This window comes from Cyclospora cayetanensis, unplaced genomic scaffold (genome assembly GCF_002999335.1).
Source record: "Cyclospora cayetanensis isolate NF1_C8 unplaced genomic scaffold, CcayRef3 CcayRef3_contig_25, whole genome shotgun sequence".
Taxonomy (NCBI): Eukaryota; Apicomplexa; class Conoidasida; order Eucoccidiorida; family Eimeriidae; genus Cyclospora; species Cyclospora cayetanensis.
In genome coordinates, this window is record NW_020312203.1 from 118,255 (window position 1) to 133,283 (window position 15,029).

Consider the following 15,029-nt stretch of genomic DNA (forward strand, 5'->3'; position numbering starts at 1 on the left):
TGGCACTGCCGCATGCATTCGGGAGCTGTAGTCTGAAGGCAGCAGTGGATGCACATGTGCTACCCAGTTGTATCGGGCTTCTGCTTTCCATGTGTACCTCAAACTCGAATTTATAAGAGGCGGACCTTTCTCATTTTCCTTAGAAGGCAACAAAAGCAGGCGAAGGCATTGCTTAGTCATTCCATTTGCGGCTAGCAGCAACTGCGGGCACACAAAACTCTTAACCTGATACGTTCATCGCATATCCGTTGCTTCCCTCTTTTTTCTCTCATACGTGTTTGCTAGTCTGCTTTACTATTGGCTGCTACTGTTTTGATATCTCCCCCCTGCAGCAGCATCCACAGCAGCTGGGGAAACAGCAACGCGGCATTTCGCTCCTTTGCTGTTCCTAAGGAATTAGGTGACTGTTTTCTTTCAGCGTGTTGGTTCTTGACCTTTGTTGCAGCAGCGGCAGCAGCTGGTGCTGCTTCAGGTGACCTGCCGCTGCCGCCGGTGTCGCACCAACTATTGCAGTTACGCTCTGTCGCTGCAAGGTAGCTACCTGTACACCTGAACTGCTTCAGCCTTTCCACAAAACTCTGTCTAGTGCCTCTTCTCGTGGCGGGAGGAGCACACCCAGTAGTAGCAGCAACAGCACTGAGTAGCAATGTCGGAAATAGAGACCCCATTCGATGAACCCCCAGTAGAGGAGGAAGAATATGCTGAAGAGGAAGAGCAAGAAGAAGAGCAAGAGGACGATGCTCCAGAGGAAGCTCTTGGAGCCGCCCCGGCTGGGGGTTCTTTGGCTATGGCGCTGGGGGAAGCACCGGACCTTGGGGAGGTTGCAGAGATAGTTGTGCTCGCCACAAGTCTGGGCTCTATCAAGCGTCAGTTTTTTAGCAGCAAAAGGGTGCAGCATTTTTTGGACTGCAAGGGCGTTGTGTACTTCCTTATCGATACCAATAGGGACCTGTCAGTAGCCATGAGTAAGGAGTGCCAATGTGCTCTTCCCTCACATTTAGGTGCCTGTTTCCCGCCATTGCGTAAATTTTCGCTTCCCTTGGCTCCATGAATGTTGGTGCAAGCGTCCAGCGGTTGCACTCGTGGGAGCATCGAGAAGCTTCCGCTGTAGCACAGCAGTGGGGTTAAGGATCTGGTGTGTCTGCAGACCTAAAGGATACAGAGTTGTACAAGGAGTGGAAGTCCCAAGGCATTCTTCGCACCATAGAAAACCCAAACAGCGAAACAGGAGAGCCGGAAGGTCGGGCCTCTATCTGTTCTCTGTCGCTGCTGTAGTCTCACGCCTGCTGCTATCCCATTGATGATTTACGGTTTCGTATAGTCGTGTCAAGACGTTTAGCTGTAGGTGTTTTGTAGCAGGCCTCTGCCGTGCTCTGGCATGGCTGGGCCTGCCGGCTTCCGTATCCTCGGTAGAATGTTGCCTTGACTATGGGTCATCCATAACAGGTGCGGTAAATAATAGAAGCAATGGCAAGGAGCTTCCCTTTTTTGCTCGCCTGTTTGCACAGTGGCGCTTCCTCAAGTGTTGGTAGACGGGGTCGTGCTGGGGGGAGAGAACGATTTACAGGAGTTGGAGGAGGACGGGGATCTTGGTAAGCGCTAGAAGCCGTATAAAGTGTGGCCTTTAGGGTGGCTAAAGGTTTGGGGGAGAAGGCAGTCTGTGGGACCATCCCATTGTGAGATGCAGTTCCTCTCAGCATTGGTCCGAAACCGCAAGTGCCTTATTTTTGTGAGTGCTGCGTTGTTGCGCAAGTGTTGGAATATATATATATATATGCACATGACAGTCCACACCAACATTTGTCTTGGGCCATGGGTTTTTGCGGTTGTGCCTCCTCAAGGATCTGCTCTCGTGTAGCCCCTGGGCTCCCCTGTTGTGTAATTATGAGAATCGGATACACATGCATACTTGAGGTGGATGCGTGTATGCGAACATGTTCATTGGCACAACGCATGCTGCAAATTAAACATAGTTCATCTTGGCAATGGTTTAATGCATCGGAATTTTCATCCTAGGAATGCGCTCCAGCATCCTGCTGTTTACGGGTCCAACAGTTATTTGGTCCTGGTGTACACCTGTAAGTGTATGGTTTGTATGTGTGTGGTCCGCGATAGGCCATCTATGTGCATATGCTCGTAATCATATAATGCTCTGCGTATGCATAGTACATCAAAAATAGAAGCTTTTCGACTACTAGTATTTTAGGTGCAAGACTCCCATCTCTATTTTTAATCCACTGGGTTTCTGTGTATAAGTCGGTTTCGTGCGCTTTGGTTCGACTTCACACACTGAGACGAAAGCTGCATGTGGTTATCCAGCTCCTCTTCTTGCCTTGCTTATTCTCAGACTGGATCTTTGCCAGGGCCGCATGTCCCTGCTGCCTTCACGAGAAACCACCGGAAGCATCGAGCTGTGCGAGCTGTGGGGCAATGTTCACATCCCTCATTCCCGCCGAGGTTCAGGCGTCTGGAGGAGTACAACAGATGCTTCAGGGCTACACCTACAACTCAGTAGAAGATGGTGCAGGGGAGAGGCTCAAAGAAAGATGGGCCTCTGGTCTCCAGCAAGCAGACTTTGAGTGGGACGAGGGGAAGAGACAGGACACTGAAGGGGAGGCAGAAGAGTGAAGCACGAGTGCTTCGTAGCAAAAGTCGGCCACAGCAATACACCACAAGCAGAACACTAGGCTGGTTATCCTTGCTTCATAACATATACTTGGACCTGAAGCCTGCAGAAAGGAGGCGACCACACCCCCGCAGAAGCCATTGCGTGAAAATAAAGACGGGGGATAATACTTTTTTCCTTTTCGTTTAGAACCGTTGCCTGAGCCACAGTTCCATACCGGGCTGCGTAGCCAGCTCTTACACCGACAACTTGCACGAAGCGCGTGCGTAAGGAACCTTCCCCCTACTTGTAGCTGTCTTTAAAGATGCAGCACCGGTACAAGCGGCACAAAACTTAAGCACGGTGGCCAATGATATGTTTGCCAAAGCGTTGGGGTGGCCCTATACAACGTGGCAGGAAGCCTTCTTTCGCCGCTAGCAAACAAGAGTTTGCTGCTCGAGATTTGCCATCTACGAATCTTTCAGTGGCCTTTGGTAGTCAATGTTACTCGTAGAGGCTAGATGAGATTCAGTGCCTAGGTGCAGGCAGTCGCGGAGGTGCAGGCATCGTACAGTTCTTTAAGCGTACTGACCCGTCTTGGCTCCTTTGAAGTCCTTCAGTTACGACAAATAGCCGTTTGCTGTACAATACCGTGTAGTTGAATACTTACTGGTAGGGATTATCCAATCTTACTGATCGTTTTTACCTATTTTGAGATGCTGCGACGTATTTCCCTTGTGTGCTACATTTCCAGCTCCTTTCGTTTATCCTTTTCGAAAGCCCACATACAGCTATCATGGGCTCCCTTAGGGGTTAGACGTTTAGGAGATGGAGTTTCGGTGGATGTTTGGCAGGGATCTTTCGCTACCCACAAAGGCGCGGTACCTTGCCTCCGGCGTGACTGATCGTACACCAAGTAAAATCCTGTCTCGTGGTTGCCTTTGGCTTCGACGTCTATCCGTGTTAGGATAGGAGAGCAAAAAGTCTCGTGCACTTGCCTATAGACTCACAGAGCGAAATCTAAGACGGAGAGCAATCCTGTGAGATTCAGCTAAGTTTGCACCGCAATTAGGGTGGTCTGTGAAATGGGCCAGCGAACTTCCAGCAGGACAGTAATCCCGAAAGAGTCCATCTCATCCGTGCACCTTTTATCAAGCAAACCTCGCTTTCAGTAATGGTGGAGAGTCTATTCGCGCTTGCGGAGAACTGTCAAGAACCAAGAGCGCTCTCTGCGTGCTTTTACTTACGTGCGCTCACAGCGTATTGGAACCGTCCTATCGTCTTGCTCGCGCGGCTTTTCTGTGGTTTCTGCTTTATGCGGACTCCTTCGAGGGATGAAGTGCCTCTCGGTGCGCTGGTCGAGCCGCAAAAAGCTCCACACACTTCTCAGGGATTCAAGATAACGGGGGCGAGGAATCGAGCACAGTGCGGCGAATAGTGTAGAAGTGTCTCAATCGAGTTCTACTAACCAGACCATTTAATGCCCCTACCTCATTGGGTTCCGGAAGCATTGCTTGCCTCAAAAAGTGAAGTGTTTTTATCTCTCCCGGTGGCATTGCATTTAAGGATATCGAGTGTATCTTCACCCTTTGGATTCCTTACCTCTTCACTGATGCAGTGACAGCCAATCAGTGTGCACTCCACTGCTGGTCCTTACTGTGTAGATACATGGGCTTTGCTCACCACGAACGATGATAGTGTACGTTAAGTTTCTCGGCACATTAAACGTAATGCAAGAACCTAACTGGGCCAATCAGGAACCCGCATATGTGTGAAATATTGGTCGAGACACCAAAACAGTTCAATGCCATTGTTGTTTCAATCTCTGCTACAATACTTTAAGCTGGTCTCCCGCATACACCAAGGAGAAACATATTACATATCCCTAAGTCACTGAGTATACAAAATAATCTGGCATGCTTCAGCACGCCAACCACCATTCGTTATTTTAGCAACTAAGGCGCAGACTGGTCATATTGACTGGGAGTAATTCTGTTGCCTTCTCTGCCAATAGCTTCCTTTCTCAGTTTTTTGTCTATCCCACTGCGTCTTCAAATATCTGCATACTCCGAAGTCGGGTTGCTTTTCCTGGTGCTGTGTGACCTCATCGATGCCGCGTCCTGCTTTTTTCACTTCCTAACCGTGTGTAACTTGCCTTATCTTGCAGCTTGTTCTGTGTAACTTATTTCTGCCGTTCGCTCATACTCATGTTCTAGCAAGGGCAAACTGCTCTTTTCTCGAAGTCTATGCCTATTTTCAGATGCACTGCCGAGTTGTGTCAAAGCTAACTTGAAACGACTTTACTTTAATGCATTTTCTGGATCCACAAAGATCAGGAGAGCGAATTCTAGGGGATGATGTTTTAGTATGTCTGTCACCTGTAGTATCGAATCGGTACAACTTTGAGGCTACTAGGCTGATGTCGTTTAGCAGCAGTAGCATTTGCATAATGGACTTTTAGACTTTCGTCTGCCTTATCTCGTAAACTAGCCTGTGTTGTGCTTTGAGTACTGAAGAGCACATTTACGGCACTGGTACGCTAGTGCTTTGACCTCCAGACCCAGTTGTTTCTTTCCTCATAGGTAAGTAAACGCCTTGGTTTGAGTCCTGATCATAAGCATCAGCCTGCGACCATGCGATGTAGAGCCCAGGGTCTGCACCCTACGCTTCTCTTGTCTCTTCAAAGTCCAGGCTCAGCTGAGAACTCGACTGGAAAGCCAAAGCAGGGGGGATTTCCTGCATTTGAGCTGTGAGCCTACGGGCTGCAGAAATGAGAGAACCCTTATCTCAAAAGCATTCCCAGCAAGGTCAAGCGGTGGCTCTTGATTGCATTGTTTTCATGCGTTGTTTAAATGTTGCTGCTTTCTCCTGAGAGAGGCAATGACTTTGTCTCTATCTGGCCACTAAGATGCGCACCCCAGCATTTTTCTTAGTTAGCGAAGGCAACTAGGCAAAAGAAGCACGAGCGAATGGGTCATGCAAGTCCAATTATCTCTTTCCGGTTTTCAGATATCTCACGGCGGCTGTTGCTTTTGCCGCCGTTGGTGCTGGACTCGACAGGGGCATCAAGTTAGGGAGGTTAAGCGCCTAAACATAGCAAACAAATTGCTGGCAAACTCTTTTGGCATACATGTGGAAAAGATAAGCACGACCGATTAGGCCTCATGACAACATAATCCATGATGTAAGCGTGTATCATGAAGGGGCAAGCCACCAGGTGGCTTGCACTATCATGATAGGCACCGCGCTGTAAATGCATCGCGGAAAAAACGGCTTACTCTTTGTTCAGTTGCCTTTCTTTCTGTTTGGCTTTGTTGAGTAATCAGACGTGTATGAATTAGTGGATGGGTAGATGATTGACAAAGAATAAGCCTCTAAGAGCCCTGTAGTCTCAGTCACATGGCCTCAGCATCTACGAGAGAAAAGGTCCCTATTAAGCCCACAGGGGTTGACATTGAAATGTTCCTACGTGCAAGCATAAACACGCACATTTCCATATACGTAAATTTCATAAACTTGGCTGCCTGCCTTCGCAGCAAACCATTTTCCCTGTAACTCTGCTAAAAGGCTAAAGAAGCTCTCAGCAGCTCCGCTGGCATTATAATTCACTGCTCATTCTTCTTTGCATACACGCAATGGATGCTGCTTGGTGTGGAGGCGTTTGCTCGAATCACGATTGCCTTTTTGGGGTCATTGAAGAAGCGAATGTCGTCCTTGCGCACTTCTGGGGACTCGATACGTGGCCACAGGAAGCATGGTACACTTTCAGTATGCCTTTGAAGGGTAGTCATTCTGGGCAAGTGAGGACATTATCGATGGTGGGGTATTTCTATTCAATGGGTTTTGGTGAACGAAGCAAACTTGAATTGGTTTTTGCGTGCTCGCGAGATTTCACAGGATCCGATGCGCAAGTGGCTGCACAGTTGATTTCGTAACCATTGGAACTTTGCAGCAACGGCAAGGACTGGTGTCATTCCACCATTTTTGTCCCTCCCTAGAACCCTTGGCAGAGTGTTGTTCTCTCTGTCCGACTCTCTGTTATCCTTTTATCAGTGTCAAGCTACATCCTCCCTGTATGCGAGTCAGCACGTGTTTACCTACTACACCGTTTAAATATGACTCCTACTTCGTTGTACGTGGTGCTGCATAGGCACAAAAAACATCCTCCACCTTTCCAGGCTCATACACTTTGTCGCACTCTCACGCTGTTTCTCCTGTGCTAGCCTCTCCACCTGTTCTCCTTTGCTTGCATATACCTCCAAACGGGCTTTTGTGACGGCGAAGTGAGAGTCAATACCGCGATTACTCACCACTGACAAGTTTAGCATGTCTTACTGCTTCACCAAAGTTCAGAATAGATGCCTCTGTCTGCCTCACCATGATCAGCATGTTGCTATGCGTCTTCGCTTTATGTGGCACGCTACGCAACTGCTACCCTTCAGCCACAGGACTATGCAAAGATGCATCCCACATAATTCATCAAATCGCTCTCTATATGCCTCCTTACGGTCACATCTGCTGGTTATTACACTGCTAGGCAACGTACTTCAGTTACACGATCACATTAGGGCCAAAAGTAACCGTTCCCGGCAGTAACGAACTGCCACACCACCAAATCCAGAATTCAAAGGACTTCACCTTTAGACCACAACCCAATTGTGCATTTTGTTTGCACCTTCGTGCACAAGTCTACTTTGATATCAGTGTGCGTGCCGCTTGCAATTGTTGCTGCGGTGGCTGCTGATGCTGCCCGCTACGCGTCTAGTCCATTGGCGTCTTTTTGTCCTAGTGTTCAGTGGAGTGCCCTCTGAACCAGCAGAAAAGCAAACCCGACTCCAGCACTTACCTTGTCCTCTACACACACGAAATGGCATTCTCTATTAGACTCAAGCCATCTGGCCAAGCCGCATAAAAACGATATGTGTCTTCGAATGCTAAAAGAAGATGCCCGAGACCACAGCCAGCACTACAGTGCAACCCGAAGTATTATGGCTGCAGCGTTGACTGCAATACAGCCACACGAAGAGACTCAGCTAGATTTACGCTGTAATACCCAAACCAAAAGGCTTGCTATGTCCGCAGCTGCATCTTTTTGCTCAGGATTCGTTTGTGGCACCCCTTCTAGCAACCGCAGGACGTGCTGTATGTACAGCCGCGAGAGAAGGCGCGCGCGGGGGAGTGCTGTGCTGTCCCTTATTTTTTTCGCAGCCAGCTCGGCGTCCCCCTCGCCTTGCAGCTTCCGTTTCAGCACAGGCAAAAGTTCCTGTGAATGCTCAACAGCTGCCAGGAGCAGCGGAGCAGTTATTACTCCCTGAGGCACAAGAAGTGGCACGCATATAGAGCACACCTTCCCATTGTGCTCAATCTGGGATGGATATACCTGTTGTGCGTAACGCATTGCCAAAGGCCTCTGTTCTTCGGGATGCATTCCACGTATATCCTAGAGTACTCGATGTTGTACGCATGAATAAACTCTTTCGTACCATGCATTACAACTGTTGTGGCCTGTCTGAACTCTGGCTTCCTCCCTTTCTTCCGATGTGGTGATCTCTCTAATTCGTTACACAGTCTTCGAGTAACTTGTAGAGCTGCATGTGCTTACGTTTCTGAGATCGTTGTTGGCTGGTTTACCCAAAGCCTGGGTCGAGGCAACCAAGTCCAACTCGTCGTCGTACAGCTGAAACGCTAGCCCCACGCTTGCCCCCACTTCATGGCACCAGTCCACCCACTCTCGCGTATGTCCTCCTGAGCACAGTCAACCCAATCCCCGTTCCCAAAATGACGGGGTAGTGTGGATTTCAGGACATGCACGCAAAATAAGGCACAGGAATGGGCACATAACAGGTAGAGGCTACTGAAGAGGTCGAATAGACAAGCCAGCAAGGGAAAGCAATGAGCCAGGGGCTCTTTGAAGGCCTCACCAATCAAGGCAAGGCATGCGCAGGTCTCGGCCATCAACGAGGCGGTCTTGTGATAGCTCTTCGTCAGCATCGTTTCAAATGCCTTAGCTGCACAGCACGCCATAGAGGTCACATACGCTTAATTCCATACACTGATGCCGTTCGCCGCCTCTGTTCCAGTACGCATACAGTGCGCGTAGGTAGGCAACCACTTCATTAAACTACCTGGCACCCAGTCGTGCATGCCTCCACCCATCCTCAATAAACTCGAAAATCCCTTCGTTAAAATACATCAGTCGGTTACAAATGCTTGGGGAAATGCCAAAGCATGCCAACAACGTGGTCTCGACCACGATGAGCGACGGCTCGGCAGGTCAGGTAGTAAGCACCGAGCTTCAGCTGGAAAGAGCAACCCCGTAGCCATTAGGCTAGCAACTTCAAGGCTCCCGCTCATCCAGCTAAAGCCTTCGAATAGTAGTATGTGGCACAGCTCACCAATATCCGATGTGTGAGAGAAGGCTTGGACGAGTTCGCCTTTCACGAGACTCTCTATTGTTTGAGAAACGCGGAGACAAACTTCGGGAGACCCTGCAGTGGCCGCGATGCTGCTGCTGGGGCCCATAACACAGCGAATCAGCACACATCTAGTCACTGAAAAGAGACCATTCTGACAAATTTCATCAAGACATATTAAGACTGCAGGTAGCTTAGGCCAGGACGCATAAAATGCTTAGAATATCCCGGCACAGTCTGAACAATAAAGCGGCTCAGCCGAGAAAGACGTGGTGATAAATTTTCTGAAAACAAATTGCCTGTGCTTGCTTTTCTATGTGACTAGAGATGTCCTTTGACGGAAGCACGTATACGGACAGAACGCACAAGACAAGTTCGTACGAAGTAGTTACACTGTGCTGCATGTGCATGTCCCAGGCCTTACGCTCTAGCTAATACAAAGTCACCACCCAAGACAGCCTTTTTGTTGCCAAACACTGAATGAGCTGCTGGGTGGCCTCTGCGGGTTGCCGCTTCGTCCAACACGTCGTCATGCATCAGACTGCAAGAAAGCAGTGACACGTGAATGCGTACAATGGTAGCAAGTAAGCAACAAACTGGCAATTACACTCGCATGTAAACGAACAAACAAATAGAGCACCTGCATGCAAGAGCAAGGCGAATAAAAGGATGTCGAGGGGAAGACGCAGCTACTAAGGAGCAGAACAATACATAAGCCAACTGCTTAGACCAATAAGTGAGCTGGCAGCGCGATGAGCAAATGGAAGGGCAATGGCCATGTAGAGAGCTGTGGCTGCCCTCAACACTCATGTATATGCACCGAATACAGAAGCCACACAAACACGACCGTAGGGACATGCAAACACAGGCGTATGTACACATAGGCAGATGCATAACACGTGATATTATTGTTAACCGCTACAAGGAGTTCTTCGGCTATCGCGGAGTCTATTTGCCTGCGTCTTCGCTATGTGGCACCTGGCAGTGTGAATTAGCTCGGCGACGTGCACCATCACAAGAGGCAGTGCGGCACTGCGTGCTTGGGGTGTCTCTTCCCCTGCATAAACCATATCCCTTCACACTAATCGCCTCCTTCTAGCAAACCTCCCCGCACATCAGCCATCCCCTTCGCCCCCCTTGACTTATATCAACGAAATTCTAGGGCTCGAGAGCTTTCTTGCTGCCTCACAGATGTCGCAGCATAGCCCAATGGTGGTGTCTTGCCAGGTCTTACGCTGGGCAGAGCATTGCAGAAAGCGGTGGACGAGGTACAGCAGCAGGGGTCGAAAGCGCTTAGATGGGACCTTCAGGAGGTATTGCGCCACCGCGGACACCTCAGGGCTCGCGGCCCTCACTGCAGTCAACAGGCAAAAATGCAAAGACGCACACAAAGGCGCACTTTCCGGGATTCTCGAGCTGCAGGGATCAGAATGGATTCTCTCGCCGCAAAGGGTAGGCCACTACCGACGAAGAGCCACACGAAGATGCACATGCACTGTGAAGAGGGACGGGGGCGGTGCTGCTGCACCCCTCAGAATAATTACCTGCAGTCAAAAGGCTCCAGTCGAGGTCTTCAAGTTCCTCAAAACACACATTGCCGAGGGGACGCTCCCGAGCCGCCGCCTGCGCAGCCACACATGTGCAAAGGCCAGACGGCCCTGTGGACTCTGGAGACCTGGAGACAAAAACGTGTACCAGGAATCAGACCTACTATGAGAATCGGTTTCCTCTTGCCTTCTTCAAGGGAAGTTTTTGTGGACTAAGTCTATAACCCACTATGCAGTGGCCCATATATAGACACAATTCTTCCTAGTTGCAACAATTCAGAGAAGCACAAATACCGAACATCTTACCGTATTGGCAAGGGCGCATACATATGCACACATCTATCTGTGTACATACATATACATACACGCATCGGGACATCCACAGATGAAATTTGCGGAGGAATATAGGTGTTTACATGCACCTAACACGTATGATGGCGGGTCCATGCATACAGCTGTAGCCGTGTATAGATTTAGTGAGCACAGGCACACAACGCTGTCTACAAAGATAGGCAACTCCCTCCCTCCCCGCACACACGTTTTTCACACATCCTGACATTTCACAGCACGCCTGCCTGTACAGCTTTCCCCGTACGCACATCTTATCACTCTAGAGCAAGCATGCGAAAAAAGCGTTCGGCATGAAGGTACTAAGTGAGTGGGATCTATGTAGAGTATCAGTACAAATGCATCAAGCACATCTACATCTATGTACTGCACGTAACAATTCACATATCTATCCGGAAATACACATTCATCAAGAAAGCTTTCGATTCTATCCTACCTGGAGATGTCTGTCGATCTCGGCAGCGCGGCGCTCCGCCTCAATGGCGTTCGGCTGCGACCAAAGAACCTCCTGTCCCAGGTAAACGTAGCTCGGCAATTTGTCTTCAAAGATCAAAGAAGGTAACAATCTGCACACATCACGAGACGCGTGCACGACGTATGCGCACCGGTATGGACCATCGGGTAGCCACACAGGAGGTGGAGGATCAAGGAGGGATCAAAGAAAGGAGCACACACAGCCAAGGTATGCAAGGAGATCACGTAGGATGAAGAATAAGTAGGAGTTCATGAGGTATGCATGTATTTGCTGCGTGGGCATGATTTTAACCATACTTCTCGATTTGGCGCTGCTTCAAAGCAGCCCATGCGTTCTTCAGGAGAGAAGGAGCTGAATAAAACCCTCTGGCATCTATAGGTCCCAGAGGCAGGTGTGCTCTTGTGCGAAACTCTGCCTTATGCAGAGTGTGCTGGAAAAGAAGGCAGCTACGTCCCACACAAGAGACACTGGGAAGAGTGGCCCTTGATGCTCGTAGAGAGGTTTGGCAAAGGGGCAGAGCCATCATTGCTGTTGCTTGTGTGGGATAGAATCCACAGAAAGAGGGACGCGAAGGGAGTTAAGTAGCTTGCAGAGCGGAGTTGCTAATCGGCATCTGTCCCCATTGTAAACGAACGGATACGTCTCGTTGTGGATTTGAACCCTTCCACATGCGCCCAGCTCATAGAGGGCCGGAAATGCTTTATGTTAGGGAAAAGAGTCTGGAGTAGGGGCTATTCACATTCCAAATGTGAAATTGACTTCCAGGGCTGTACCTATGTACACTTCAGGTGATGCCATGTAAAGAAGCAAGAGTGGGAGGACCAAATAAAATACATTCATGCAAATATTTTTAACGCATGTGTGCGGACGCGAGAACCTTGCCAAGCGCACGCAAAAATCACGCATCGATTCAACAGATGATCCCCTGGGCCTTCGGGGCTGCATGCGCCCTGTGCCTTGCAAATTTCTTGTATGGTCCCCTGCCGAAAAGCACTAAGTGGAAATACAAAGCTGACTGATGGCCAGACAGCACAGGGGGTTGTCGCTGTGTGCGCAAGGGTGTGCGTGTATACAACTGTTTCGAGGGGGACTGGCCTGTCAACAAGAAACATCTGAGGCTAGCTTTTGTTGAGGAGGGCGTACCCATGGCTTCGTTAGCAATTCGAGCTTTTATGAAGCTGCGTATACCCACCTTCTAAGTCTAATTGAAGCACGGCAAGAGCCACGCTCTCTCTGCGCTCTCCCAAACAACAGCTACCGCAGGATCAGCGGCAGGAAGTGCGTGGACTTTCCGAGAGCAACAGGAGACAAACGGAAGAATGCCTCGTGACGATTCAGAAGAGGATGAGGTGGTGGAGATGGTTCCCCGTGGCACAAGTCATCGAAAGAAGCGGAAGCACAGCAGCATCAGCAGTAGTAGCTCCAGTAGTAGTAGCAGCAGTAGCAGCAGTGACACTTCAGAAGACGAACGCCATCGGTTCGCCCCAATATTACTATTCTTATTTGGGCACAGACAAAATTGAGGGTGTAGAATGCACAGGCACGCAGAGGCGCATGGGATATCTCCTTTGCCCTTGGAAAACCAGAGACTCCCTTCGTGTTTCCAATTCCCGACTATAGTGCTCCATGCATATATTGGACTTGCATGTGCTTTCTTAGGCGGAAAAAGGAGAAGAGGGCGAAGAAGCACTCGAAAAAGAGTAAATCCAAGAAGCACGAAGGCGGCCATGCCGAGCGCAAGCGTAAAAGTGCAAAGTCTGCGAAGAAGAAGAAGAAGAAGAAGCAAAAAGACAGTGACGGTAACTAGGCAACAGTTAGCGGTCTGTATTATGCATTCGACCCTAAATAGTTTAAGGCCGTGTGATCGTTCAGCCGCCCCCTGTGGCGGCGTCAGCAGAGGTGTAGGAGTGTATGTAGTCTTTCCCTGTCGCTCTTTCGCTCTCGCATTCGGCTCCTCCTCCTTAAGCGCTCATCTGACACTTGTCTCTGCTTCTTCAGAGGTAGCTTTAGGGGCTGTTGGCGATCGTTGGGGCCGCTACGGCATCATCCATGACACGGACATGTGGGCCAAACGGCCCGAGTTCACTTTGTGGCTGCTGGAAGTGAAAAACAGGAACATCGAAGAGCTCGCAAACTGGGTACTGCATCGCGACTTTTTACTCTTGGGAACGCCAGTATCCTGCCTAACGGCCGTAGGAGGAATCGCATCCAGCCCTTCCAGAGCATGTGGCTTCCCCTACCTCACCTCTCTTCTTACTGGGTTGTTACAGAACTGAGCCACTGTAGCTGCCCATAATTTTCAGATGCTTAGGCACCATGACTGCAGCCAGTCCACACGCCTGCACGCGTTGCTGTAGCTGAAGGTGAAGAGGAGCCCTCATTGGCGGGGATGCCCGCACTGGTGCTGCTGCAATGTGATGGGCTTCTGACTGTGGTGCTTGTTGCCAGGAGGAGAAGCGGCTTTTCAGCGACTTTGCAGAGGACTTCAATACTGCAACCTTGCCTCACAAAAAATACTACAACTTGGAACTCTGGGAGGCAGAAGAACGCATGCGTCAGGTAGGGCTGAGCTGCAGTGGTCGTAGGTCTTGCCTTCTCGTGCACATATTAATATTCACGTGCCAGACAATACGTTGTTCAGTGCGCTCACATGTGTGCATTGAGGTCCTTTTGGACTCATGTTGCGGGGTTTTCGACGTGGATACCTCCTCATAGATCCATGTTTTCATTGCTGACGACTAACTGTATGGAAAAGACGTTGCTTCGCTGAAGTTGAACTCCTTTATAAGAACTTCATAGAAAAATATTGGGCTGCCGAGAAGTCTGATCCTGCCTGTGCCACTAGGGCACCTATGCCCTTCTTCAGTGTCTTCATTGCTCGGGTTTTCTGTGCGTTGCTACTGACTGCTCTGCTGCTTCAAACTCTCTTTTTAGGCTCAGAAGGAGCCCGTGCACAGGGAGAGAACAGAGTTCAACGACGAGGTTCTGCGCATGTCAGTCATCTGTTGCGCCTCTCGATTTATGGTGCCCCGGTCAAGGGCAAACGCATTGGGGAGTGTCCAGTAGTACACTTCATCCACACAATTCCACCTTTAATCGAGTGTCAGTTGATGGGCTGGTCTCTACGACAACGAAGCGTCTGACAAGCCTTCTCTGTACTCGCGTGGTGGTGTATAAAAATCGCACCTGGATATTGCGTGGACCCTTAATTACCCCTCGTGCAGTTGACTTATTTGGATGCGGGTACTGCAGGAAGGAGATCCGGAAGCTAAGGGAAGAGCGCAAGCAGCTCGCAACAGCTCAGGAGCTACAGAATCTGCGGCGGGACCGCGACAAGGTAAGGCTTCAGAGAACCAGAGAAACTAAAACATTGAAGACAGCTAACTTGAAGGGTTTGCGGACAGCAAGGGGCTGCAGCCTTTCAAAATGTAGCACCCGGCTTGCTAGTCTTTTATCAGTCTTACATGGGGTCTATCAGAGGTGGGAGTCCACTTGGTGGAGCGGGGTTTCGATTTATGGCGACGCAGGTCATGGACATGCGGGAGCAACGCTTGATGGCAACCAAGGTGGAAACCTTGTACAAATTGGGGCGCAATGCAGAGGCGGAGGCACTGGCAGAGCGCCTCAAGCCGGATACATAG

At 49.8% G+C, this 15,029-nt stretch overlaps 3 protein-coding genes across 3 annotated transcripts; 2 read left to right on the forward strand and 1 right to left on the reverse strand.

Moving 5' to 3' along the window:
• The first annotated feature begins 646 nt into the window (after positions 1–646).
• LOC34620909 lies at positions 647–2,628 on the forward strand. The gene is made up of 4 exons (XM_022734140.1): positions 647–965; positions 1,148–1,240; positions 1,509–1,592; positions 2,348–2,628. The coding sequence occupies exons 1-4, from the start codon at positions 647–649 to the stop codon at positions 2,626–2,628; spliced, it is 777 nt and encodes a 258-aa protein (XP_022588897.1).
• Positions 2,629–7,634: 5,006 nt separating this feature from the next.
• Positions 7,635–11,911, reverse strand: LOC34620908 (prenyl transferase). Its single transcript, XM_026338324.1, has 10 exons — positions 11,685–11,911; positions 11,350–11,479; positions 10,563–10,641; positions 10,253–10,372; positions 9,997–10,075; positions 9,443–9,559; positions 9,001–9,116; positions 8,527–8,613; positions 8,208–8,350; positions 7,635–7,916 (listed from the first exon to the last, which is right to left on the reverse strand). The coding sequence occupies exons 1-10, from the start codon at positions 11,909–11,911 to the stop codon at positions 7,635–7,637; spliced, it is 1,380 nt and encodes a 459-aa protein (XP_026194109.1).
• A 449-nt stretch (positions 11,912–12,360) lies between these two features.
• LOC34620907 (nucleolar protein 58) lies at positions 12,361–15,029 on the forward strand. The gene is made up of 9 exons (XM_026338325.1): positions 12,361–12,447; positions 12,600–12,737; positions 12,807–12,865; positions 13,048–13,181; positions 13,387–13,526; positions 13,837–13,947; positions 14,323–14,381; positions 14,641–14,725; positions 14,916–15,029. Exons 1-9 carry the CDS (start codon positions 12,361–12,363, stop codon positions 15,027–15,029), a joined length of 927 nt encoding a protein of 308 aa, XP_026194110.1.

Excerpts from the sequence above, each read along its gene's own strand:
- LOC34620907 (XM_026338325.1), top strand. The coding sequence starts at position 12,361 with ATGGTCCCCTGCCGAAAAGCACTAAGTGGAAATACAAAGCTGACTGAT. Across the intron at positions 12,738-12,806 it reads ACGATTCAGAAGAGGATGAG|AGCTCCAGTAGTAGTAGCAG; the intron begins GTGGTGGAGATG and ends ATCAGCAGTAGT. Across the intron at positions 14,726-14,915 it reads TGCGGCGGGACCGCGACAAG|GTCATGGACATGCGGGAGCA; the intron begins GTAAGGCTTCAG and ends ATGGCGACGCAG.
- LOC34620909 (XM_022734140.1), top strand. The coding sequence starts at position 647 with ATGTCGGAAATAGAGACCCCATTCGATGAACCCCCAGTAGAGGAGGAA. Across the intron at positions 1,241-1,508 it reads CGAAACAGGAGAGCCGGAAG|TGGCGCTTCCTCAAGTGTTG; the intron begins GTCGGGCCTCTA and ends CTGTTTGCACAG. Across the intron at positions 1,593-2,347 it reads GGAGGAGGACGGGGATCTTG|ACTGGATCTTTGCCAGGGCC; the intron begins GTAAGCGCTAGA and ends GCTTATTCTCAG.
- LOC34620908 (XM_026338324.1), bottom strand. The coding sequence starts at position 11,911 with ATGGCTCTGCCCCTTTGCCAAACCTCTCTACGAGCATCAAGGGCCACT. Across the intron at positions 10,373-10,562 it reads CTGGAGCCTTTTGACTGCAG|TGAGGGCCGCGAGCCCTGAG; the intron begins GTAATTATTCTG and ends TGTTGACTGCAG. Across the intron at positions 8,351-8,526 it reads CGCATGCCTTGCCTTGATTG|GAGGACATACGCGAGAGTGG; the intron begins GTGAGGCCTTCA and ends GACTGTGCTCAG.